Source organism: Lepisma saccharinum, chromosome 23 (genome assembly GCF_977018435.1).
Source record: "Lepisma saccharinum chromosome 23, izLepSacc3.1, whole genome shotgun sequence".
Lineage (NCBI taxonomy): Eukaryota > Metazoa > Arthropoda > Insecta > Zygentoma > Lepismatidae > Lepisma > Lepisma saccharinum.
In genome coordinates this window covers 64,614,479-64,641,382 of record NC_139251.1, presented here as the reverse complement: position 1 = coordinate 64,641,382, position 26,904 = coordinate 64,614,479, and the positions used below count along the sequence as shown (strand labels likewise).

Genomic DNA, 26,904 nt, shown 5'->3' with positions numbered 1-26,904 from the left:
CTTCCAATTCGATAATAAATGTTTTAACATTTGTGAAGACTTTCCGCATTTTTATTATTTAATAAAATTTATATAAAATATCATTTTAATTTGTTAGTATTACTCCTAAGTACTTGAATTAGGAAACTGATTCAAACGATTTATAAATAATTAAATTTTGATTATTACCTAACACTTGGTTTCGGCCTGTAAGCATATATTTAGTTTTCTCTTTGTTAACTTCCCAACCTATCTCTTTAGCTGTTTTTTTTTTTTTTAAATAGCATCTTTCTTAATTGTATTTATATCATCCCATAGTAATTCTACATCATCTGCACATGCTAACAACTGAGTTAGAGCATTTAAGTCTAGTCTTTCATTCGTTTGTTTTACCTTCCTAACATCATATTCTAATTCAAAATTAAAGGGCAACGGAGATAATGCATCTCTCCGTCTTAACCTATCATCAATTGTATTTTTTTAGTCATATTAATATCCACAATAGTTTTACTTTCTGTTTTATTATTGCATGCTTTAATCATATTAACGAGCTTCTTAGGTATTCCAAAATCGATTAATATATCATATAATTTTTATCTTTTTACCGAATCATATGCATTTTTAAAATCAATGAATTCCTGATGAACATTTTGATTATATTCCCACTTTTTCTTAAGTGTCTGTCTCATGTGAAGAAGTTGATCTATAGTTGATCTGTTACGTTTAAATCCACATTGATAATCACCTACTATTTCATTAGCATATGGAGTTAGTCTTGTTAAAATATGTTAGATAATATATTACGTGATGTTGAAAGTATAATTCCGCGCTAATTATTCCAGTTCATTTTATCATATTTTTTAAACACAGGAACAATGATGGATTATTTCAACTGTTGAAAGATTTCTTCTTTATTCCATATTAAGAAAATTAAATTATGAATGTCATTTATTAACGAATTTCCACCATATTTAATTAACTCAGCTGGTATTAAATCAATGCCAGGTGTCATTTTATTCTGTAGCCTTTTAATAGCATTTTTAACTTCAGTCAATTTAGGTTCTGATACTAAAGGTTCAGCTGTGTGTACTTCATTTACTTCTGATTTATCTCCTACATGAACATTTAAATGTCGTGAAAGTCATTCTATCGATTTGAATAGAGGGTGAGATTAAAGGGGGTGAGGTGGAGGATACCCTCTCCTCTATCTTCAGCCATCCCAACCATGAATAATCATCTCTCACAAACTGGATACAGAAACCATATTACTGAATATATCATACTTATAGAATCCACATCAGTTCAGTTCATTTTAATTTTAAAGTTTCATAGCTAAGCATAAAAATATCTTGTTGCTAGTATTCATAAATGATCTTCCAGAAAACGCTAAAATCGTCCAAATTACTCCTTTTCTTGGTGAAATAACTGCTATAGTACAAAATTAAAATCATGAAGCTTCCGTTCAAAAACGTAAAAAGCTCTTACGGAGATGGTTTGTCATAAACAAACTGTCTGTGAGCAACGAATCAAAAATAATATAATTTGAGACATCTGGAGCTAAAACGTTTTCTATGAATCAACACAACTTAACATTAATTCAGCCCAGTATAACAACTACACACATTACAACATATTTAGTAATATTTGTAGATGATTGTCTTAACTAGAAACTTCACATAAACTATTGTAAAGGATCTTAATATCTTATGAATTAATAACTTTAAAAAGTAGTTCAAATTCGGTGTCAAATATATAATTTGCTATCCCCAAGTGTAAGTTCGAGTCTGAGGTGAAGGATGATTTATATTTCATTGCGTTCATTCCTTCATCTAATTCTTCTCATCATCATTCATCATCATCGTGGCAAGTAGGAAATCGCTGTAAAGTAAAAGAATACAAATACTTAATGTAACTGCTTTTGCACAAAATACGAGGGTCATCTAGAAAAATAGGGACATTTTAGTGTAAAACACAAATGACAAATGATGTGTGTAAAACATTTATGGTACAGATACTACATACCTTACTCTAGTTTTCCACCTATTCGCCTTAACTATTCAAGTAGGCTACTTATCATAGCGTGATAGTAGTTTGTTTATACCGTCAATGTACTTGGTTGCTACCAATGTATTCAACCATGTAGTGACAGTGAAATTGTGCTCCTCAGTAAGCAGTGGAGGAATCCATCTGGCACCGATTTTCTTGTAGCAAGGTGTATTGTAACGATTTCGTGAAGAAGAGATCTTGAATTTGCAGGTAAAGATGCGTGCAGAATTACTAACGTCAAACGTCGGTCAGCCTGAAATGTTTATTCGATTTTTGTCTCTTTCTTATTGAATTGTATTTATTTAAGTGTTGTTAACACTTTAACCTTTGTACAACACTGGGATTTAACACACATGCATAAAACTATTTTTCAAAATAAGGTTAGAATACATAAAGAGGGTTGCAATAATATACATTCAATACATACATCAGAATTTAAAAAAATAATGTATATAAAAGTCAAGACACAATTGTTCTTAAAATAGCTTACACCATCCAAGTGTTGGATTTCAAGACTGTAATTGCAATTACATTATGATGTCTTCTGGTGTTATAATGAGGCACTTTCACGCATAATTTTTCCATATTATTACACCTGCTAAGATATTTTCTATAAACTGATGACAGAATATATTTCTTCTACATTCAAGGGTGCATAATTTAAGTTTTTAACTTTGATTACTGTATTCAAATAGACATAATACATTTTAAAATTATTATGCATAAATCTACAAAACGTGCGTTGAACATTTTCAATTAGCGATGTATCACTTTTGAAATTTAACGGATGCCATAATTGACAAGCATATTCTAAGGACGGCCTAACCATGATGGAATACATGAAGATGAAAAGTTCCAAATGACCACTTGCTTTCCACTTTCGTATCAGGTTTCCCATAATAGATCTTGCTTTTTCCACAATCATACGTATGTGTGGCTTAAATGTAAGCTTAGCATCATATACAGCATCTAGGTATTTGATATTGTCTACATTCTGTACTGGTACATTGTTAACCTTGTAACATAACATTAAATCAAACAGTGTTTGAGCATAAACACTAAAATGATTGCATACCATATGTACAGATTCCATTAACTCATATAATCAATTATTCTTCATCTTGCCTCTTCAAAAGAAAGAGATCAGTTTTTTCGATGACTTAAGGCCCATAAGCCTATTGCCAGTACTCTTTAAAGTACTAGAAAAAAAATGTATTTTCGCAACTAATACGTTATGTTGACGCGAACAACTTGTTACCTACAGTTCAGTCTGAGTTCCGTGGACGCCTACTACAGCAACAGTTTTAACAAAAGTTACAGATGTTATTCTTTGCGAAATTGACAACCGTTGTTCTACACTTCTCGTATTATTAGATTTTAGTAAAGATTTCAACACGGTCCAACACGATTTGTTAATATCTAAACTCAAATACTATAAATTTGACTCTGTAGCCGTAAGGTGGTTTCAATCCTATTTACTTAATAGAAAACCGAGAACATTCCTTCAAAATTCACCCTCGCAGATCTCCGAAGCTGTAGTTTTAAAAGCAGGAGTTCCACCGGGATCAATTTTAGGACCTCTCCTTTTCACCCTCTACACCGCAGACTTAAATAAAGTTATACAATTTTTCACACCACATTTCCATGCAGATGATACACAACTGTATTTTTCGACTAGACGTACAGCGCTAGAAAGTAGTATTTCCTCAATCAACACCGATTTAAATAATATTTACACATGGTGTACATCAAACGGACTTAAGATAAACCCTGAAAAATCACTTTATATGCTAATTCGGACGAAACAATCGCAAAAGAAATCTATTGTTGAGCCAACTGAACTTAAAATTAATAATGAAACCATTCCATGTAAAAATTCAGCACAAAATCGTGGCTTGATTGTTAACGATACGTTGGACTGGACGGACCACATCAATGCACAATGTAAAAAAGCATATTTTATTCTGAGAAACCTCTACCGTTTCCAAGATCAACTACCTGCAGGTGTAAACTTAAAAAAAAGTAAAGTAAAGTGTTCCCCTGTGCATAGCACCACGCCATGAAGGCGTATAGGGGGTGTGGGGGTAACGCCCCACACTTTCTTGATCCGGTCGTGAGTGGGGGTGATGTGATCAGCATCACGCCCCTGACCGCCTTTACCCCCCAGGGTTTCCCCCAGGTACCCATGTTATTCGACGCTGGGTGGGCGCCGGGGCCGCTTCCACCGTTAGAAAAGTTCCCGGATTTGAACCGGCCGGGGATCGAACCCGGGACCTTGAGCATGGTAGTCAGACGCGTTACCGACTGAGCCACCGCGGCCTTCAATCTTTAATTTTTTCACTATTTGATTATTGTGACACTGTGTATGGGTCCAAATTTGCGAAAAAAACTCGGCAGAGAAATTCAAATCGCACAAAATGCATTAATCAGATATACTTTTGGCCTGGATAAACGCGATCACATCCTTCCCATCTTAAATAGATATAATAGTTTAGCAATGTCCAACAGGAGGCTACTGCACTATCTCTCTTTCATTCATGATCTGCAAACTGAACGTAAACCCGCGTACTTATTTGAAAAATTATGTAATCGTTACACAATTCACAGACACGGAACACGTCGTCACAACGAACTTGACATTCCTCACCATTCGACTACGCTATATACCTCATCCTTTTCTATATCTGCCCCGAAAGCATGGAATGCACTACCAACAAATGTTAAATCCATAAAACTCAATAAGAGTTTCAAAATTAAATTGAAAGAAATGCTTCTACAGGAACAGCAGCAGAACAGCAGCACATACTAGAAGTGAACTGGCACTCAACAAACGACAAAACACTCATATTCTATAACTGTAACTATTGGAATTTTATTATCTTCAAATTATTATTATTATTATTATTATTTACTTAAATACAACCTTATGTTAACATTCACATTTATATTTTTTCTTTTCACATTTGTATTTTTTTAAAATATTTTCTTGTTCTTTCACATTTATATTATCTTATGACTAATATTACTGAAATGAGAATATTCATAATTGTAGGTATGTGATTTTTTTTATTTCTATTTAGTGTAATCAAGTTTTCCATCTGTACTCATATTATCATATTATATTATTTATACTTATATTTTCTTATGTAACTCATGACAAGGATTATGTGGTAGAGCACTCTACGGCTGAACCTCGCCCGCTAAGTAAAGGAATTATTATTATTATTATAGACTGTATATTGTACTTTCATGGTATACCTTAGAAATTTTGTTTTATTTACATTTAGTTGCAATTGATTGTTCTGCATCCATTTGTTTATGTAAATTATGTAAATTAAATAATAAATAACAATCATTAATAGAATTTATTTCCTTGTACATCTTAGCATCGTCTGCATATAATAGGAGATTGCTACTTGTGACAGAATGTGCCATATCATTTATGAAGAGCAAGAACAATAGTGGTCCTAGGGATGACCCTTGCGGTACAATTTCTTCAAGGCCTCTATAGGTGGAGCGTGCTGTGTGCTATAGTCGAATGTTCTTTCTTTCCGAAAAGCATTTTGCCACGGCTGGTGAACTCAAAGACGCTGTCACTTCATGGTTGGATATATTGGTGGCAACAGAGTACAATGACGATATATACAAACTGGTATCACGCTCTGATAAGTGCTTGAGTGGGTATGGCAAATATGTGGAAGAGTTGAGTAAGGTATGTAGAGTCCAGCGCAGATATTTCTGCCGTGCGATGCGCGAAACAACTAAAGAAGCAGTGTTGCTAATGGAGCAGATAGAAAAATCGCTGCAGTGCGCCGATGCACAGCTGTTACGTACAACAATAAAATTAGAGAATTCAGGTCTATTTAACGTTGAGTTTTAAACGTCATGCATTATACCAGGACTAGGATTAATATGTACTAACAAGTGGCTTTGTATGTAGCTACATACATATGGACTAAAAATTCGCAAAATATGAACTAACACATAAGTAAAATTACCAAAAATGCTGCAAAGAAGACTTCTTCATACGATTCCTTATTTGAGTGATTTCAAACAAAATAAAAAATATATATATATTATTTTTCATTGCATTAATGCACTGGTGGCGTTCTAACTTTTCACTCCCAAAACCCGTATACACTGGTATGGAACTGCAACGGCAGATAATAACATGCCAACGTGTTAAACCGCTACAATTGCACCATAACACTCCTCCTCAAGCAGTATTATTATTTCCTCTCTGAGATCGGCGACAGTCGGTTGCCTTTGTTGTACATTTACAAAGGATGCCGGCTTCCACAACAATAACAAGTACATATACTGCCACTAGACGATAAGCTGCGCGGCTTTTTCTTTTGTTATGAACCAGGGCCGGCGCTAGTCATTTTGCCTCCCTGGGAGGTGGCGGCTCTATTCGACCCCCCCCCCACCCCCCGGTCATTACGCAGCAACGGAAAATTTAAAATCAATATATTCCTAACTAAAACATCAAAATATAAAATAAATAATGAGACTTCTTATGCTATTTCAATACTATTCACCGCAAAAGAATATCTCGCTCGATCACAGTTTTCAATAGGCTTATTTTTTTCTTCTCTTCAAATTTTGCCGCTCTTTCGATGGCACGGTACGCCGGCCCTGCTATGAACTTGGTCACCCATCAAAGCATGGCAATTTTAACACAGAAAACAATATGTATCGCATTAAGCAGCAAAAATGACAGCCTCCTCTATGCAATTTCTACAAGAACACGTGCCGGAGCCAGAGTTGAAATGATGTTGGAGCCACATAATTTATTTATTTTGAATTTATGAAATATGAACAATTGGTTGCTGCTGTTCGCTGCTCTCTTGCCAAAATGCTTTATTGGGATGCTAACACCATGACTGGCTTCCTCCTTCATGAACTCGTGCACGTTGCTTAGAATTTCCCGAGCTTGGCTATGCAAGGTTTTTGATTTCAACTTCGACAGAACTGGAGGCATTATGGAATTTAACGTTCATTAGCAAACACACACTTTTACATACACACACGCAATACACGCACACAACGTCAAACCGGTCAAATACTTAGTATAAAATAAAAATATGGTGCTTCCAATCCAACAAAACTCACCGCCACTTTACCTGCCTTTTCCCCTTCCGTGACAGAAATAGTGCTTCATTATTACAGTTGGCAACACTAGTTACTAGCTAGCCAATGAACATGCACTGCATAAAAGAAGCAAGCACTACGCCGTGCTATATTGCCACATTATATTGCCACGTGCTATATTGCGTCCCTGCCGAACGGTGGGAACCGCGAGCTGGAGCGCTATTCAATTGTTTTCAATGATGTTTGCGCGAGTGTGTCCAGGAATGGAATGACAATATGGCAACAATAGCGAAGGTTTTCGAGCAGGGTAGAACACATGATGCTAAGAGAGAGGAAGACGAAACGAAAATTCGTTTCTACGCAACGGCAAATTTACGTGTGTGGCACTCTACGAGTAATTTCTGCACAAGAAATGTTTTACACACATCATTTGTCGTTTATATTTTACACCAAAACGTCCCTTTTTTCTGGATGACCCTCGTAGTCTACATCCGTTTATTCAAGGGGTCCCGGGTTCAATCTCCCTGTGGAGAAACATTACACAGTAATTAGAATCCCACTTTAAACTTTAGATCCAGTTCCGCGTTACGTACCTAGTCGGCCGAATCCAATCATTAATATGGAATGAACTAGTTACCGGAAGCGACAACAGGTGACAGCGCGACGGAAAGGTGAAAAGCAAGTTGATTAACGAAATCGGAGGAGACAAAAGATAATTATATTGATTAAATCAACGAAAGATAAATGAGTACGGATTAAAATATTGTATATAAAGGATAGGAAACATAAATTGAAAGGGAAATTATAATGATTAATAATATACTCATAGATTGAACGTATAGAAAAGTAAGGAAGTCGAGATGCCATTTGAAAACCGTGTCTTTCGGTCATTGATCGAATTTGTCTTTTCGGTTATCTCTGGTGAGGAGTATATCGCTAGATTTTGGTTGCTTTGTTCCTGGTGGCGCTTTAATTGAGTATAGTCGCCCCCAGGCACTACGGTTCCGCTAGCTATTTTAGATGCTCTGGGCCACAGGTACCGCTTTTCCTTTAGAGATCCTAGGTTGTCCCTTTTCGGTTTGGGAATAGCAGGTGGCGCTATATCAAGATTTGTCGCCCCTGAATATATTTGAGCTCTTGTTCAGGGCTCGATGCCTAAGAAAAGGGAAAGGTAGTCGTAAAAAGAAGAAATAAGAAGTAGATTATCCATTCTTCAGAAGAGATAAAAGAAGTATATGATTGCTATAAATAGAAGAAATAAGAAGTAGATGATCGATTCTTCAGAAGAGATGGAAGAAATAGATGATTCCTGTAACTAGAAGAAATAAAAAGTAGATGATCCTTTCTTCAGAAGAGATAAAAGTAGATTATTGCTGTAAATAGAAGAAATAAGAAGTAGATGATCCATTCTTCAGAAGAGATGGAAGAAATAGATGATTTCTGTAACTACAAGAAATAAGAAGTAGATGATCCTTTCTTCAGAAGAGATATAAGAAATATATAATTGCTGTAACTAGAATAAATAAGAAGTAGATGATCCATTCTTCAGAAGAGATAGAAGTAGATTATTGCTGTAAATAAAAGAAATAAGAAGTAGATGATCCATTCTTCAGAAGAGATAGAAGAAGTAGATGATTGCTGTAATTAGAAGAAATAAGAAGTAGATGATCCATTCTTCAGAAGGGATAGAAGAAGTCAAACTAAGATTTATACAGAAGAAAGAAGAAGGTAACCATTTTTCCATAGAAAAAACTTTCATTTTTAGAAGAAAGAAGAAGAAAGTTTCATTCTTAGAAGAAAGAAGAAGAAGGTAACCATTTTTCCATAGAAGAAACTTTCATTTTTAGAAGAAAGAAGAAGGTTACCAGGTTCATAGAAGAAGAAGAAGAATCCAATCCTTTTACATCTAAGAAGAATCTAATCTCTGTATATATGTATATAAAAATGCAAGCATATAATCTCTGTAAATCGTGAAGATTTTCAGAATATACATTCTCATTTCTTATATCCCTTGGCATATCACATCAATTATTTTTATGTAAGTTAGTCAACGGGCTGGTTGACAGTCCAAGTCTCCTCCAAACATTAAACTTTAATGCTAAGAAGGACATGTTGCGGTTCAGGCAGCCTTTTTATTACAGTAAATCCAACTCAACAGAACACCAGAATTCCCCCATTCTAAGACTATGTATTAAACATAATGAAATAGTCAGAAACGGTGGAGACTTGGATTTCGCTATGCCATTCATGCAATTCCTGTCCGTCCTTCGAAGAATATCATGAATAAATAATAAATAATTATAGATGTTTTCTGTGTATATGGGTATGTTTGTAAATAAAATTTGCCTGTATGTGTGTATATTTGTATATATATATGAGTATTTACATGTGTATAGTTATAAATGCCTCAGTCTGTATATAGATATGTACCTTGTTCTACCTCAGTGAATATCATTTTTGGATTTATGTTCTCTAGAATACTTGTGCTGGTGTTCTTTATGAAACGATTATTGTAGTTTTGCTCTCCTTTTTCTTCTTTTGTTTTTGTATTGTTGGAATTATAATTTTTTAATTGTTTAAAATATATATATATATGTAAGCCTATTGTAATTGGAGCGAAAGCTCTGTTATAGGTGAAATAAATAAATAAATAAATAAATAAATAAATAAATAAATATATCTGCTTTCTGATTTACATTCTCAAAGAAAGAACCTATTACCCTGAAGATATTGTAGCCGTGGTATATTAATTTAAGTAGTGCATCCAAGGGAGGTAGCAGTTTAAGTGGCGCCCATAACGTAAAGCCTTGCCCACGAAGACGTAGCAGCCGATTAATCTACCTGATCATAAAGTAGAATAAACTTTGAGAAAACGTTCTCACCCCCTCTGTACCTCCTCGTTTTTCTAAACGAACTTACTGAGAAACAATACATTTCATCCACAGCATTACTATTACAGTAACAACGCTTTGCATATCACGGTGATACACATGGAGGTAACTTGTTTTGTTTTGTGGAAACAATACAACCATATATTCTGTCAAGTGCGTCTGTAGACAAATTATTTTTACAGGCAAAAATAAATACCATGCACCACTTGCAGTGCATAATAGGCTATAAGCCGAGGGCTTTGATTGAGAAATCTGAAATGTAACATTATTCTCTTTGTTCCTGTCACTGAATTCAGGAAAAAATATTTCCTCGCATTCCTTCACGAAATGCAACTGAACCGTAATATTAATTCAGGAAAGTGTTTCATACGAGGATTCGAATGTAAAATGTTAAAACAAATCTACACATTAGAACGCTAAAAGGCACTTTCCTTAAGGATACAATGGACTTCGGAAGTTTATTAATTATTGCCAGTGCACTTCAGGTAATAATATTTCTACATAATTTAATTTATATTAATTCTTAGAGATAGAGATGGGAAACTTGTATGGGTGTATGAATAAGACATTGTCGAAACAAAAGAACGTTTTAGCTTAGTTTATTGTCTGACAATAATGGCCAGCCGGTAAACTCAGATCATTGCATGTAAGTATATTTTCACTAATGAGCGTAATTATCATCAAGCCCGTAGGTAGGGGCAGGCTGGGTGAGGGGGGGGCTGAGGTCTAGCGCCACGCACAGGGGACCCCCATTAAAAGCTTTTCTTTTAGACAACAAAGTCAGAATATGAAACAGATATTTAAAGTTGGCAGAGGAGTATATATTCTGGTAACATCGTTGGAATTTTCAGTTTCCCGAAATAGTAATAATACAGTTTGTTTCAAAATGATTTGAACGATTAAAACACGTTCCACGAACAATACACCATAATCACCGATCCAATATCCAGTGCAATACATTCAAACACATCCTTAAGTTTTTTTGGAACGGTACCAGTAGTTCTAAATCCTGCCGTCACGTGGCAGGCTGACCAGCTGTAAAATGGCTGGCAGTGCTGAGGAGAAAACATTTTGCGAGAGTAGAAAAATATTTGGACCTAAAAGGGATGAGGAGACAGGTGAGTGGAGAAGGTTACATAATTTAGAACTACATAATTTGTATTCATGCCCAGATATTATTAGAATGAATAAATCAAGAAGACTTAGGTGGGCAGGCCATGTGGCACGAATGGGAGAGGAAAGAAGAGTTCACAGGATTCTTGTTGGGAAACCTGATGGTAAGAGACCTGTAGGAAGGCCAAGACGAAGATGGAGGGACAACTTTGAGATGGACCTAAAGGAAATCGGTAGGGATGGATAAGAGTATATAGATCTTGCTCAGGATAGGGACAGATGGAAGGCCTGTGTTGCTGCAGCCATGAACCTTCGGGTTTAAGGAGGCTAAAGAGTTAGTTAGTTAGTTAGGTCACTTGCCAGTGTACAGAAGATTTTCAGGAAGATCCACCAGCAAAGAACTCTATCGCATTAACGCTGTGGTGCAAACCATTGATGAGAACATGCCGAAACATGCTGGAACGGACCGTATTGACGTGCGCAGAGTAACGAACGGTGCTCACATTGAGCTTTTGTGATTTACATTCGCGATATCCATTGGCACTTAAGCTTGGACAGTTATATTGCATATGTGTGAAATTGTAACTTATTTTGACAATTTATGAATAAAATATAACGAGTTGAAATCGTTCACCTCATTTTGAAACACGGTGTAGTATGTTTTAAAATATGTTCTTAAGACAATAAAACATAACTGAATATTCTTAAATATGCTGAACTTTTGACAATCAGATAAGCAAACTACGAATCTTCAGATATAACGTATATTATTTTTAATGAGTTTCTCTTTGTTTCCCCATTTTAAAATTTGTATCATGTAAATATCACAAGTAATGGTGTAAGAAGAAAATATCGAAGGGCGCACATAAAATGTCGCTGCTTCTTATAATGTGGGTGGGTGTGAAACCACAATCCTGTCTAGAGAGCCAAACTACTGATCGTGGACCCAGCTGGCGGCTTACCTACTTTCTGCAACATAGCTCCATCTGTCCACCAATCACCTTCGGGGGTGTGTAACTCGATGAGTGTCAGTTGCGTAGTAAAAGCTGTAGGGTTAATATCGCTCCCTCGTTACAACGTTCCCAAGCGTACGTATGTTTTGTCACTTGTTTTTATTAGCTTGTTTGTATAATGTTTGATTGTTTTGCGTTCTAATTTTCCGTGCCTTTTTTTCTATTGTACAACTTTTATTCAGTAACAGCGCCGATGAAGTCTCTCTTTTCCCCGTTTTACAGAAAAAGCGCATTAAACAGTTACTAAGCGGATGAAGTATTGTGAGCGAACGGACACAAATACAAATAGAATCATGTTAAAAATACGTGTGCACTGATTACTTCGGAATTCAACAATTGGAACTTGGCTCTACCAGTATTACACATTATTTGGATCACCCTGTATTATATGTGTGCCATAGTCAGATTTATAGTTCAATCGTTTTCCTTCCTGGCTGTAGTAGTTCCTGAAATACCGGTAGATGGCAGGAGCGGTTAACCATATACAATTAGTGGATAAGTAAACTATTTTAAACTTTGCTTACTGCAATGTAATACAAATAAGTACTTAAAATAATAGCAAAGAGTTAGAAGTGGCAATTGTTTTCATTTGAGCTCCAATAGTTAGGATTTTCTGCATGTTTAACTTGATTTACGATATAAAATTTAAAATTTTGTTTCTTAATCAATGTCAATTTCACACCAAGTATCTGGTGTAATGTAATATCTCAATTAACATCCTAATAGTGTAATTTAGAAGCGACTAGGATTCCTCTTGCTGACATTGGATGTAGTAGTCTTGAATTGTGTAACTCAGTTCAATATTCCGATGTCAAAAACTTGTCCCTGTATAATGGTCGCATTTCCAGCTGCGGCTGGGAAACAGCGAATCAACGATCAGTTGAATTTTCTTCGACTGAGACCGGGCATTTTCGATTGATTGATTAAATTGTTGTTTGTCCACTTGATGCACAGAAAGGCTAGTCGGGACTGGACCTACAGTTTAAAGTGGGATCCGAACCACTCTGCCATATCGGGCATCGAACCCGGGACCCCTTGATTACAAGGCGACGACGTCACCACTAGGCCCTCGGGCATTTTGGAGTCACAAGGCACCGAGTACTGTTAGCGGTACGAAAAAAACTAACGTCGGATGCACCACATGTTGCCAAACGTACTGTAAAGCGAAAGAATTCTCCGAAACGATATCATCAGACCAAAAATCAACGGGGGTAATTACAACTGCACACGTGGTCCTACACAATGTTGTCTCCGGAACGACCACCCAGAGGTCGGTGTGCAACTAGCGAAAAGAGAAGTACGCTTGGCAACATTGCTTCGGGGGGATATGTTGCCGCTACAACTTTTACTTCGTAACTAAGATTGTTGACACCTATCGAGCCATGCACCCCGAAGACGATTGCGGGAGAGAGAGAGACAGAAATAGCCATGAAGGTCAGCAGCCAGCATAAGAAACGCGCTTTGTTACAGTAGCGGGGTCATTGGGCTGCTCTGAGACCAGCGCTGCATGACGACTGAAGGCTTTAAACCGCTCTAACCAGGGATGTTTATTTCATCACTCCACCTACAAAGATGTCAGTATGGCGCCAAATTTAAATTGTGTAATTGTTTCTCCCCACCCTATATCTCTGTTCTCATGTTACAGTCTTTGTAATATACTTGATGTAAGAATGACCAATCAGCTTCTTACAAAGATGACCAGGTTTGTTTCCTTTTGGAGGGATTGATTTTTAAAGTAATGACACATCGACACGTAGTCCATATTTACCCGTCACGCAATACGGGGATAACCCCTTAACTAAACGAAATTGAGGTCAAACCCATGACAAGACAATAAAATATCTCTGTTAAAAACTTCCTTACTCAATTTTTAAAACTAATTCATTCATTACTGAACAAGAACGGAAACTATACTGTATCTGAGGACTAAAATATCCTTGGGTTAAAAGCTGAGGCTGTGAAGGGTACAACACAATCCCACATAGGATTATTCTGACCTTGTTCCCAGGCATCAGAGCCGTCATTGGCCTGCAAGAAGCAATTATTCGGGGTGTACTACATGCAATGAAGTTTCCTTTTGGGTGTCTTACCAGAAGGTCACCCACCCCTTTACACCATGAGAGAGGATTGGAGACCGAACTAAGCAACTCTAACCTTGGGCCGCTTCTTTTCACTTTAATTATTAACGACTTGCCTGATTCATTTGAAAATTCACACAAATTGCTGTTTGCAGATGACCTAAAATTTTACAGGAAAATAAGCAAACAAGATGACAGTGTTCAACTTCAAAATGATATTACAAAGTTAGAAACGTGGACAATAAACAATGATTTAACACTAAATATCAATAAATGTCATTTTGTAACATATACTCGAAACAAAAACCCAGTTGAATTTCAGTATCAAATATACAACCATACTCTACTGAAGGCTGTGAAATTGGAAGAGGAGTACGACAAGGATACTGCCTATCGCCTACTTTGTTTAATATCTATTTAGAAGATATAGTGAAAAATTGTTTCCAGGGCACAGGAGGTGTCAAATTGGGAGGAAGAAGAATAATCTGCATAAGACTTGCTGATGACATGGCATTATTCGCTGAGGATGAAATAACCATAAATAGTATGTTAGAAGAGTTAAACAGCAGCTGTGAGCAGTATGGGATGAAGATTAATGTAAAGAAGACAAAGGCAATGGTTATAGGACGGAAACCAAGGAATATTAATGTGAGAGCAAACAGTGAAAGAATCCAGCAAGTGGATAACTTCAAGTACCTCGGATGCACTATAGGCAGTGACATGAGCTGCAAACAAGAAGTGAAAATGAGAATCGCAATAGCAAAAGAAGCTTTCAATAGAAGAAAAAATGTTTTTTGTGGACCCATGGACATAGGTATAAGGAAGAGATTAGTGAAATGTTTTGTGTGGAGTGTAGCACTAGATGGTGCAGAAACCTGGACGTTGAGAAGAAATGAAGAGAAACGACTCTAAACTTTTGAAATGTGGACATGGCGAAAAATGGAGCGTGTAAAATGGACGGACAAGGTAAGAAACGAAGCCGTACTGAAAAGAGTTGGTGAAAAAAGATCTATACTGGAGACCATCAAGAAGAGGAAAAGAAACTGGTTAGGACATTATCTAAGAAGGAACTGCCTCTTAAGGGATGCCTTGGAGATGCCTATTACGAAGCGTAAGGCAGAGAATAGGGAAAGCTGGAGATTGCAGTAAATAACCTGCCAATTAGGCAGAAAACAATAAATAAAAAAAACACTAGCAAGACATTTTATAGTCCAGGAATTAGGGGTTATTTTGATTCAAAGCTTACTTTTAATAAACACGTAGAACAAATAATTAGTGAAGCGTTCAAGAACCTTGGGTTTATTCTTAGAATGGGGAGGGATTTCCAGAGTATAGACACACTAAAAGTTTTGTATTATTCATATGTGAGACCAAAACTCGAATATGCATCTGTTATATGGAATACAGACACAGCAAAGTACAGTGTAGCAATTGAAAGAGTCCAATCGAGATTTCTTAGATTTTTTTAAATACACATTTCAGAAAGTTTACCCCACATTTGAACACTACGACAACCTAATATATGAATGTCGGTATACAAAGCTGTGTCATAGAAGAACGTTATAGGAAATAGTATTCTTGTGGAAGTTGTTAAATAACGAAGTAGATGCTGAACATCTACTCTGCCAGATAAATTTTCGAATCCCGTAATCGAAAACTAAACTCAAGAACGAAGTTTTTCTTACAAAGAAGGCTAGATCGGAAATTGAAAAGAAATCTTCATTGTGGGGAATGTGCACCAGTTACAATAACTTGCTAATCAAAAATACGCGTAACGCCATTGACATATTTTCTATGAACCTAAGGGACCTCAGTAATGCCACTATTAACACAATGGCCTAAGCTTAAACACATAATTTCCTAATGAAATATATTTTATATATATGTGTGTATATGTACGTATATATATATATATATATATATATATATATATGTGTGTGTGTGTGTGTGTGTGTGTGTGTGTGTGTGTGTGTGTATTTACATATATAATTTCTCTATACATATTACAGAAATATATGTAATTGTATTCACTATGTATCCTTCATATGGGCTCTGTAATTAGATATGTACCTGTTGAGTTCAATAAATAAATAAATATATAAACACTGCATGGTGGATATTACCACATTGTGTGGGCAAACTACACTGATCGCGGGCCCGCTCAACTCGCGGCTGACTTCCTACATATCTCTTCCTCTATCTGTCGTCTGTGGGGGTGTATGGCTCGGTGAGTGTCAACAACCTCAGTTGCGAAGTAAAAGCTGTAGGGGAAACATCGAAATCTCATTTCGACGTTGCCAAGCGTACTATGTCTGTCTTTGTCCGTTGCTTTTGCTGCCTAGTAGTAGTCCAATCAGCCCGGTTCTGAAACCTCATTTGGGGCTCGGTGGGGCTTGCCTTAATGGATTTGTCTCGTAAGGCAAGAGCCCCCTGGTCTGGCAGTGTTGCCAGCTGCTTACTCGAAAAAATCACCAAGGTTTTTTTTTTGGGTCTAACCTAGCCTAAAGCAAGGAGCTGGCAATCTTGCTTGAGGCTTCTTAATGGTTTGCTCTTGTAAGGCATAAGCCTTATTTTCTCGCAGTGTTGCCAACACCTTACTCGAAAAAAATCACCAAGGTTTTTTTCTTGACCTAACCTAACCTAAAGCAAGAAGCTGGCAACCTTGCTTGAGGCTTGCCTTACAGTGCATAAAGCAAGGTTGCCAACCTACTGGTACTTTTGCCATGGCTTTTTACAAAAAAAAAAGAGAGAGGAGAGAGAGAGGAGAGAGAGGGAAGAGTTAAACAGCCGACAGCCTACCTACAGCTTTTTTTTGTCTAACCTAACCTAAAGCAAGGGGCTGGCAATTTTGCTTGAGGTTTGCTTTACAGTGCATAAAGCAATTTTTGCCAACCTACATATACTAAACAAGGAAAGCGGGCACTGCCGTAAAAGAGAGAGATGGATGGATGGGAACACTACACGGGTTCAACATCATCAAATAAAAATCGCCTTAATGGTTTTTTCTTGTAAGGCATGATCTCTATTTTCTCGCAGTGTTACCAACTCCTACCTACACTTTTTTTTAGTTGGCAAGGGCTAGAGAGAGAGAAAAACTTATAGCTGGGAACAGTAATGAGCGAATGTGCCATATCGTAATTTTCCAACTCCCGGGGGGCCAATGTTTGTATATCGTGACCTTTGTAAACCTCTCTCTCTCGGGGGAACGATGTGCCGCGCACACACACACACACACGCACACACACACACACACGCGCGCGCGCGCGCGCGGGGCCAAAATTTTTGAATTTACGGTTGGAAAAATGTCTTTCTATGACATGTTTTCGTTCGAGGCAAATTCGTAGGTAGATATTGTTAAATAAATATTAATATTGTAAATATATATATATACTTATTGTATTTAGTTTTTCGGTATCGAAAAGCGACTGTCATATTGTATTTGAAAAAATATTACGCTTTTGCCTGTGAATATCTAGAAAAACGACAATTTCGTTCCCTCTCTCTGTATATGCTATCAATGTTGGCACAATAACACAAATTCAACAAATATGTAGTCAACTGCACATCTCTTTTTTTTCCTGACAATTTTGTTATCTGACTAGGACGGAAATGGGTTTTCCGGTGACAGAAAATACGTTGCTCCGTTTCTATACAAATAACCAGAAATCACCACATGCATTTCGCAACTATGCTTGGTGGTAGAGAAAAAATACAGTTCCGGTTTAAATCCAATTTCAATGAGCATCTATTGAAGATAGATTCAAAACAGTATTCAGCTGGCGAAATGAAAACACGAAGTAGCGTCCGCTCTCGTGGGTGCAGAGGCGAGGTCAAGAGCTATGAAATAAATAACCGGAACTGTATTTTTTCTCTGCCACCAAGCATAGTTGCGAAATAATGTGGCTGAAATGTAGGGGGGAGAATGTTCTAGAGAATTTGGTTCTTGGATTTCTATTGGTCCACGTGGCGTTGGCTAACATATCATTTTTGACGTTATTAGAAAACCGTATAAAACTTAAAGCGCTGGTGTATAAAGTTCTGTTTCATTTTCAACGTTAGTGAAGAGCATTTCCGCAGAATTTCTAAAAGTAAGTAACTTTGTTTCTTAGCTCGCATGAGTTGGCTTTGATTTATAAGTATGGTTTTTGTGGAAGAAAATATACTCACAAAACATGCAAAAAGAGAGAGAATATAGAAGGTGTTTCATGTCTCTCTCTGCTTTTATATATTTGAAGCATGCATCTTGGTAGCTGGAATATCTTTTTTCTTCCGTGTGCCGTTGTTGGTAGGTAGGAAATATGTGTGCGGGGCATATTTCAAAAAAATAAATGTGTTAAATTGTTAGAGGAAGACAGGAAAAATAGAGGAGAGTTGCGTGTTTTTGATATCTAATGGAAGTACTGATTGATTGATTGAGTTGGCGTTTTTTTAAGTCCACTTTATGCACAGTAAGGCTAATCTGGAGTGGACCTACAGTTTCAAGAACCACTTATGCGGGTATCGAACCCTTGATTACAAGACAACGATGTTATCGCTACGTCATCGTAGAGGCTAGTGGAAGTACTGATTGATTTGATGTTTTAAGTCTATTTTATGCACAGTAAGGTTAATCTGGACTGGGCCTACAGTTTCAAGAACCACTTATGCAGGTATCGAACCCTTGAATACAAGCCTATCGCTGTGCTAACGCAAAGGCTAGTGGAAGTACTGATTGATTTGATGTTTTAAGTCTATTTTATGCACAGTAAAACTAATCGGGACTGGACCTACAGTTTCAAGAACCACTTATGCGGGTATCGAACCCTTGAATACAAGCCTATCGCTGTACTAACACAAAGGCTAGTGGAAGTACTGATTGATTTGATGTTTTAAGTCTATTTTATGCACAGTAAAACTAATCGGGACTGGACCTACAGTTTCAAGAACCACTTATGCGGGTATCGAACCCTTGATTACAAGGCTATCGCTGTGCTAACGCAAAGGCTAGTGGAAGTACTGATTGATTTGATGTTTTAAGTCTATTTTATGCACAGTAAAACTAATCGAGACTGGACCTACAGTTTCAAGAACCACTTATGCGGGTATCGAACCCTTGAATGCAAGGCTATCGCTGTGCTAACGCAGAGGCTAGTGGAAGTACATAGTTATTCGAATCTTATTTATTTAAAATATTTAGTTTTTTTTATGCACGCTTATTGATTTTAAACCTAAAATTAAATAAAATCCGGCAATTATATCCAATTATACTTATGGCTACAACGAGCATTTGCAAAAAAAAAAAAAATGGCTTGAGATTTTTTTTACCACGTAAACAAAATGGCTGACATGCCAAATATGAACAGGCTATATAGATTTGAGAGAGAGATGGATAAAAAAAGTTAATTAAAATTTAATTTCATGATTGCAACACGGAACTTAATGATTGATTTAGTTTATTTTTATTTTACGTTTTGTACCTCTTGGCTAATTTGCGAAGATTGGGGGTGAGTGATGAAGTGGACATTCACAAACAACCAAGCCCGACCAGGATTCGAACCTGGGACCCTTGGCGTCGCAGCGCGATGTGCTAACCGCTCGGCCACAGGGTCGGGCAAGTGTTGGTATATACATAGACCAAAGTTACATGGTTCTAGGCCCCATAGGAGCCGAGAAAATCAATGTCTTGGAAAACGTCTTAAGACAAATATCTCAATCTTTAAGAAAGTCGACTTCCGGTATCTCAAGATGTTACTTCCGGTCTGTCAAGAAAATTTTCTTAAGACAAAAATCTTAAGACGTTTTCCAAGACATTGATTTTCTCGGCTCCTAATTGAGCTAGGATGATGATTTTAGGTTTGTTGGATAGGATTCGACGAGAACTATTCGACTAGCAAATAAAATCGATTCCACCCCCTCGAAGTTTCGGAAATACAGACAATTTTTTATTTTTTTGAGAAACTTGATTTGCAGGCTTAGTTTTTGCCCTAATTCGAAAATTTTAATAGCATTCGATACAAAATTAGAAGTACTCTACAACTTATTGGAGGGATGATGACTACTGCCTGCTGTTTTCGAGTTATTTTGGATTAAAATTTCAAGATGTAATTTCTAAGATGTTTTGTAATTCATCAACTATGGGTTGTAGGAAAACGATTCTTGCTCTATCTGCTATCGCTCGACGAATACTATAAACATAAATAATGCTTATGGTTTGATTTTTAAAATGGCGAGCGGAAAATAACTATGTTTTCTGAAATTATGATTTATACTTCATATGCCAAGAGGGCTGAGGGTTAGAAAAAAAAAAGATTGTTTGGTAGAATTATGCACACATAATATTTTTGTGTTTTCTATACACAAGCTTAATTATTTTTTTCAATTATTTACAGGATTCATTAAGAAGCAAGAAGTAGCATAAATAGCACACTCCCACCAAACCCAACACCATTGTGAATTATTGCACAGTATTTATTTTGTGGCACTCCACTATATATATATAATAACATACCCACAAATATTTTCAACAAGATGCGCTCCATGAAAAGTTGTCCTGTGTGCAAGAGAACCATATCAAGCAAACGTTTTGCAAGACATTGTCGCACCTGCGTGCCAGGCAAGCATTTGGCTGCCACCGAACCATGTCCCAGGTGCGGTATACATATTACCATTAATAATTTGAAGAGGCATATAACATCATGCAAAGTTGTCGTCGGAACACCTGTTCCACAACCGTCGACCAGCTCGACCAAGAGGAAAGCGGAAGCCGACTCGCCACCATCCGCCAAACGCGTCAAGCCTGTGGCGAAAGCTAACCAGTCTGCTTTCCAGCGGTTGTTAGAAGATTTTGTCATCACTTCGGAGGGCTCATGCGACGTGCGTAGCTTTTTGGAGAACATGCAAGCCGAAATTATTTCCATCCTCGGTGATGCGCTTGCAATGCACTCCACCAAATTCTACGCATCGCTACGTTGCCAGTACAAGAAGCCGTCTGACGAAATTTACAGCTTCTGCCACAACACCAAGGCGAAAACGCTGCATCTGGCGGATGTCGACAACCTCGAGGTCATCTACAACCAGTTTGCCGAGGAGCTGGTGGCAAAACAAGAAGAACATCAAGCTAAAGGCTCGGGGGGTTCGCTGTGCGGCGAGCCTCACGAACTGTGCGTCAAACTTTGTAAGTTCGTGCCTCTCTCCGCCTCCAGCTACGTCCCCTTACCACCTACTATTGCGGCAAAGAAGGCTGTCCTGAACATTCAGAACAGTGACGCCAAGTGCTTTCTCTGGTCGGTGCTTGCAGCGTTGCACCCTGTCGACCGGAAAAACCAACCACGCCGAGTTAACCACTACCTACCCTACGAGTCAGAGCTGGAAGATGCGATGGTTGGATCGACTACCCGGTGGCGCTTTCGGACATTCGAAAGTTTGAGGTTCGTGCGCGGTTGGCTATCAACGTTTACGGTCTCACTGACGAAAATGCGGTGTACCCCATCCGGGTGAGCGACGTAAACGTTGATGGTGCGCAGGAAATTCACCTTCTGCTCATCAAGGACGAGACCCATCACCACTACACCCTTATCCGTTCCCTCTCTAGACTTGTTTCGAGCCAGCGGAGCAGTGATAGTCACCACGTCGAGGTGTGTCGCAGGTGCTTGTCAATGTTCGACGGACGGGATCAACACAATTACCAACATGTTCGAGGCTCCAACATCGCTGCAGAGAAGCTTGCCAGCCACAAGATCTACTGCAATGCCAACGAGCCAGGTGTGGCAGTCTTGCCCAAACCTGGCACCGTGGAGCGTTTCCACACGCACGGTGCCATGGTAGAGCATCCCGCTATCATCATCGCGGATTTCGAGGCCTTCCTCAAACCCCTGTCCACTTGCGATCCCGACCCTGAAGTTTCTTCCACCACCCCTTACCAACTCCACGAGGCATCCAGCTTCGCATACGTTGTGGTGCGACGTGACCAGCACATCGCCCCCGAGCCCTACGTGTATCGCGGTCCCGACGCAGCCAAACACTTCCTCGAGAGGATGGTTGTGGAAGCCAGCGAGATAGGGAAGGTACTGTTGGCCCCCAAGTCTATGCTCCCACTGTCTCCCGACGATCAGCGTAGACACGACGAGGCCATCGCTTGCCCTGTCTGCGTCAAGGAGTACACCACCAACAACCGTAAAGTCCAACACCACGATCACTTTAACGGTAGGTATGTTGGTCCATGGTGCAACGGATGCAACCTCATGGCCCGGGACCCGCGCTTCATCCCTGTGTTTTTTCATAATGGCTCGGGATACGACTTCCACCACCTCGTCAAGCATCTTGGGTACGACGACATGCGAATCAACGTCCTGGCGCAGAACGAGGAGCGTTACATTAGCTTGAGCAAGTGGGTGCGAATCCCAGGATCACACTCTACCGTCGAGCTTCGCTTCCTCGACTCCCTGAGGTTCCTCCCGGCCAGCCTCGATGCTCTCGCAGGGAAGCTTAGCGACGAGCAAATGCTCATCACCTCCGCGAACTTTCCGAACTTGGACGCAGGTCTCTTCAGGCGTAAGGGTGTCTACCCCTACGAATACATCACAGACCCTTCCAAGTTCGCAGAGACGTCGTTACCTCCTCGAGCAAACTTCTATAGCAAGCTGCGAGGCTCGAACATCACCGACGAGGAATATCACCACGCCCAGTCCATGTGGCGCGAGCTGGGCTGTCGAACTCTCGGGGACTACCACGACGCCTACCTCAGACTTGATGTGACGCTCCTCGCCGACGTGTTCCAGACGTTCCGTGCGACTGCGAAGACTATCTACCAGCTGGACCCTGCCTACTTCTACAGTCTCCCCGGACTGGCGTGGTCAGCCATGTTTCTGGTGACGAAGATCGAGCTGGAGCTTCTTTCGGACGTGGACATGATGCTGTTTGTGGAACGTGCCGTGCGGGGTGGAATGGTCCAGGTGTCGCAGCGACACTCGCGCGCCAACAATCACCACATGTCCACCGGTTACGACCCCTCACGACCGTCCAGCTACATCATGTACACGGACGTCAATAACCTCTACGGACACTCCATGATGCAGCCACTCCCCTTTAGAGGCTTCGAGTGGGCTGACCCTTCCAACTTCAACATCGAAAGCTTCGACGATTCGAAACATGGGTTCTTCGCCGAGGTGGACCTTGAGTTCTCCGAGAAGCTGCAGGATTTGTTCAGCGATCTCCCCCCTGCACCCGAGTTCAAGTGTCCACCCAATTCCAACCAGAAGAAGCTCGTCATGGATTTCGAGTCCAAAGAGCGTTATGTCCTGCACTACCAAAACCTCCGGTGGTTGATGAAGCAAGGGGTTACCGTCCACGCAGTTCACCACATCCTCAAGTTCGAGCATTCTCCATGGTTGAAGCCATACATCGAGCTCAACACCGAACATCGCACAGTCGCCACTTCTGATTTCGATCGCGATTTCTTCAAGTTAATGAATAATGCGGTGTTTGGCAAAACTATGGAGAATGTACGGAATCGCATGGACATAAAATTGGTAACGAGGAAAGCACAATGTCGCAGGCTCGTAGCAAACCCGTTATTCAAATCGAGGACCATTTATAATGAGCAGCTTGCTCTGGTGCATATGAGGAAGAGTGAGGTGAGGCTCGACAAGCCAATTTATGTTGGTGCCTCAGTATTAGACCTGAGCAAGCTGCACATGTTCGAGACGTACTACGACATATTACGTCCACATTATAGCCACAACATCTCACTTCTCTACACGGACACGGACAGCTTGGTGTACCACGTCCACTCAGCCGATGCATACAGGGATATAGTCACGGCACCAGCTTTGGTTAACCTCTTCGACACCTCGGGCTATCCCCAGCCGAACCAGTACGGCATCCTGCCCCGAAACAAAAAAATACCTGGCAAACTCAAAGACGAGAAGGACGGTGATGTAATTCTCGAGTTTGCAGGTCTTCGCGCCAAGGCCTATGCCATCAAAGCCGAGGGCAGCGTTACCAAGAAGGCCAAGGGTGTCGGCAGACAGGTGGTTCGGGAGCATCTCGCATTCGAGGACTTTGTCGATTGCCTCAAGACCAGGTCGTCGGTTCTAAGAGAAGAACAGCGCATCCAGAGCGTCGACCATATCATCACCACAAACAAAATTAGAAAAATTGCGCTGGATCCCAACGACGACAAGAGGTGCGTCCTCGAGTGTGGTATTCACACATTGCCGTGGGGGCACTATCGCTTAGCAGAAAGCAAAACCTGCAACATATGCCCATCTTCAACAGAAGATTCATAAAAAAAACAAAAAAAAAAAAAAAAATCATGTTGTTAGTTATTACAAAAAAAAAACATTGACTGTCATTACAAAAAACTTTGACTGTATTCTTAAATAACCAGCATGCCTATGAATTTGTTCGGTTTCAAAAAACAGATCATTATGGAAACCATACCAGATCATGAAGTCTTACCTTCCGTGTTATCTAAACTCAACGGTCTGTTGATCATTCACCTCAACAGCATTTGGACGAAACTGAATGACGATGTGGGCAAGATGTTTTATGTTTTTAATAACAATTTACATTTCTACGAAATTCCGATCGACGGGAAACTTCAAATCACCGTGAATCCGGAAAACGCAGGCGAAATCAAAATTTCTACCGGCAAGAACATTTTTCGAATCAAGCACGACAAGATGCTTTCTAACATTACGTACGATGTGTCTGCAGGAGATTATCTTTACATGGAACTTCTCGGAGATTACGACAAACTTATTCCTCTCTTCGTAGAATTACGAATCGTCTATCCTATTATAAATAACCGTTAACCAAAAATGCCTAACGACATTTTCGGCAACACCAAGCGTGTAGACCACGCAGAAGAGATTCTCATGTTGGACATTCGAGTTAAGAAGTTGAGGACCGATTTGATCGCTTTGCAGGAAACCTTAAACAAAAGTTTAGAGTCGGAAATCGCTACGCTCCAAACGCAATGTCTCGACCCCATTCTGAAAATCGATTCCGAACTGAAAACGCTGATAAAAAATTATGTCGACGTACCTTCTTACGACAGCGTTCAAAATATACAGTTGAGCGTGGATTCGCTTCAAAATGATTTGGTCAAATTACAGCAATTTCAATCGAAAAATGAAGATTTGGAAAAATTGAAACTCGAAATCGAAGAACGAACTTCCGCAATAGAAAAGAATTTCTCTGAACTTCAAACCGTCGTGAACGATATAGACGCAGAACGCTTGCATGTCGTCGTTTCCAAATTACAAGAAGAATTCACCACACGTTGGAAGAAATTAAATCCAAGTTGCAGACTTTGGAAGATACAATGACGAACCTACCATCGTCGGACGAACTGCAGGTCATCGGTAAAAGCGTCGCGAACATAAAAATTCAATTGGAGGCCTATCAAGATTTCGAACACATTCAAACCACCATCGCTACGCTTCAGGCGTCCTTGGAATTGACCAACGAAGAAATTAAAAATATTCACGCTGAAGCGAGAGCGTTGACGAGCATTCAAGACACGTTGAGCACGGTTCAGCAGAAGATCGAATATTTAGAAAATTTGAACGTCGAAACGAATCTCGCTCATTTTCATCACGTACTGGACAACATACAGGGTGACTTGGAATCGTTACGGACGAGCGTGCCTTCGAACGAAGATTTGGAAAAATTGAAAACGGCGGTGACGGCACTATCCGATTCGAGCGACATCAAAAGTTCGTTGAGCGATCTCGAGAGTAAAGTGGCCAATCTCCCCACCTCCAAAGAATTACATGCTTTGAAAAGGAACATATCACGTATGCTGAAACGATTGGAAACGGAAACGGCGAACGTGGAACAGATTCGAGACGAAATTAGTTCGCTGGTGTCGACGCTGCCCACTTCGCAGAGCGTCGCCGACCTTCACACGCAGTTTACAGAGATGCGAAGCATCGTGAACGATCTTACCGAGAAGAGCTCGAAATTGAATCAAGTCGAGAACCTTCAGAACATCGTCGTCAACATCAGAGATCAAGTCGGAGTGCTGGAATCCACGCAGGAATCGACGCTGGCCTCTTTCGGTGCCAAGTTGCAAGAACTCAACGAAAACTACAAGCAGTTGAACGTGGAAGTGAAAATCAAACCGTCGTTTTCTGCCGTAACGGATACCATAGTCGAGCATTTGCTGCCCATCGAAAATAAACTCGGACAAGTTCACAGTAATCTGCTCGGCGTCGACACTAAATTCGCTAAACTGCATTTTCTGCAAGCCATCGAAATCAACAGCGTTCCCAATCAACAGAGAATCTCCACGTTCGTCGAAGGTAACAAACTGTACATGTTGCATCCTTATCATCCGTACTACAAGTTTCTCCTCGATGGCACGATTCAGATAAACGAATTTTCGTACTGGTCTCACGGTAGAAAAGCTAGCGTTCCCACCATGACTTTGATATCGAATCGTGGTGTCCAGAAAGCAGGAAATATTCCTCTGGCACGTTGGAACGAAACGCGCAACATATATGAAATACACGAAGACGAAGATCTTACCGTTTTCGACGTGAGTGCCGGCGATAAGCTGATCATTCAAAACACGAGCGAAGTGCCACCCTCTTTGAATCCCATCACGCTTGTGCTTCTCTTGAAACGTAATCTCTAAAAAATGTGTAGGCAAGCCATCGTCGAAGAATTGCATAAACCTGCACGCCGTAACTACGAACGTTTGGC

General features: G+C 39.5%; 1 protein-coding gene across 1 annotated transcript in view; it reads left to right on the top strand.

Moving 5' to 3' along the window:
* The first annotated feature begins 10,348 nt into the window (after positions 1 to 10,348).
* The window catches only part of LOC146005392 (BPTI/Kunitz domain-containing protein-like), a 53,518-nt gene continuing 36,962 nt past the window's right edge, over positions 10,349 to 26,904 (top strand). The window contains exon 1 of the mRNA XM_083144625.1: positions 10,349 to 10,495. Coding sequence (XP_083000751.1) covers positions 10,454 to 10,495 — 42 coding nt within the window. The 5' untranslated portion in view covers positions 10,349 to 10,453. The remainder of the gene's footprint in view (positions 10,496 to 26,904) is intronic.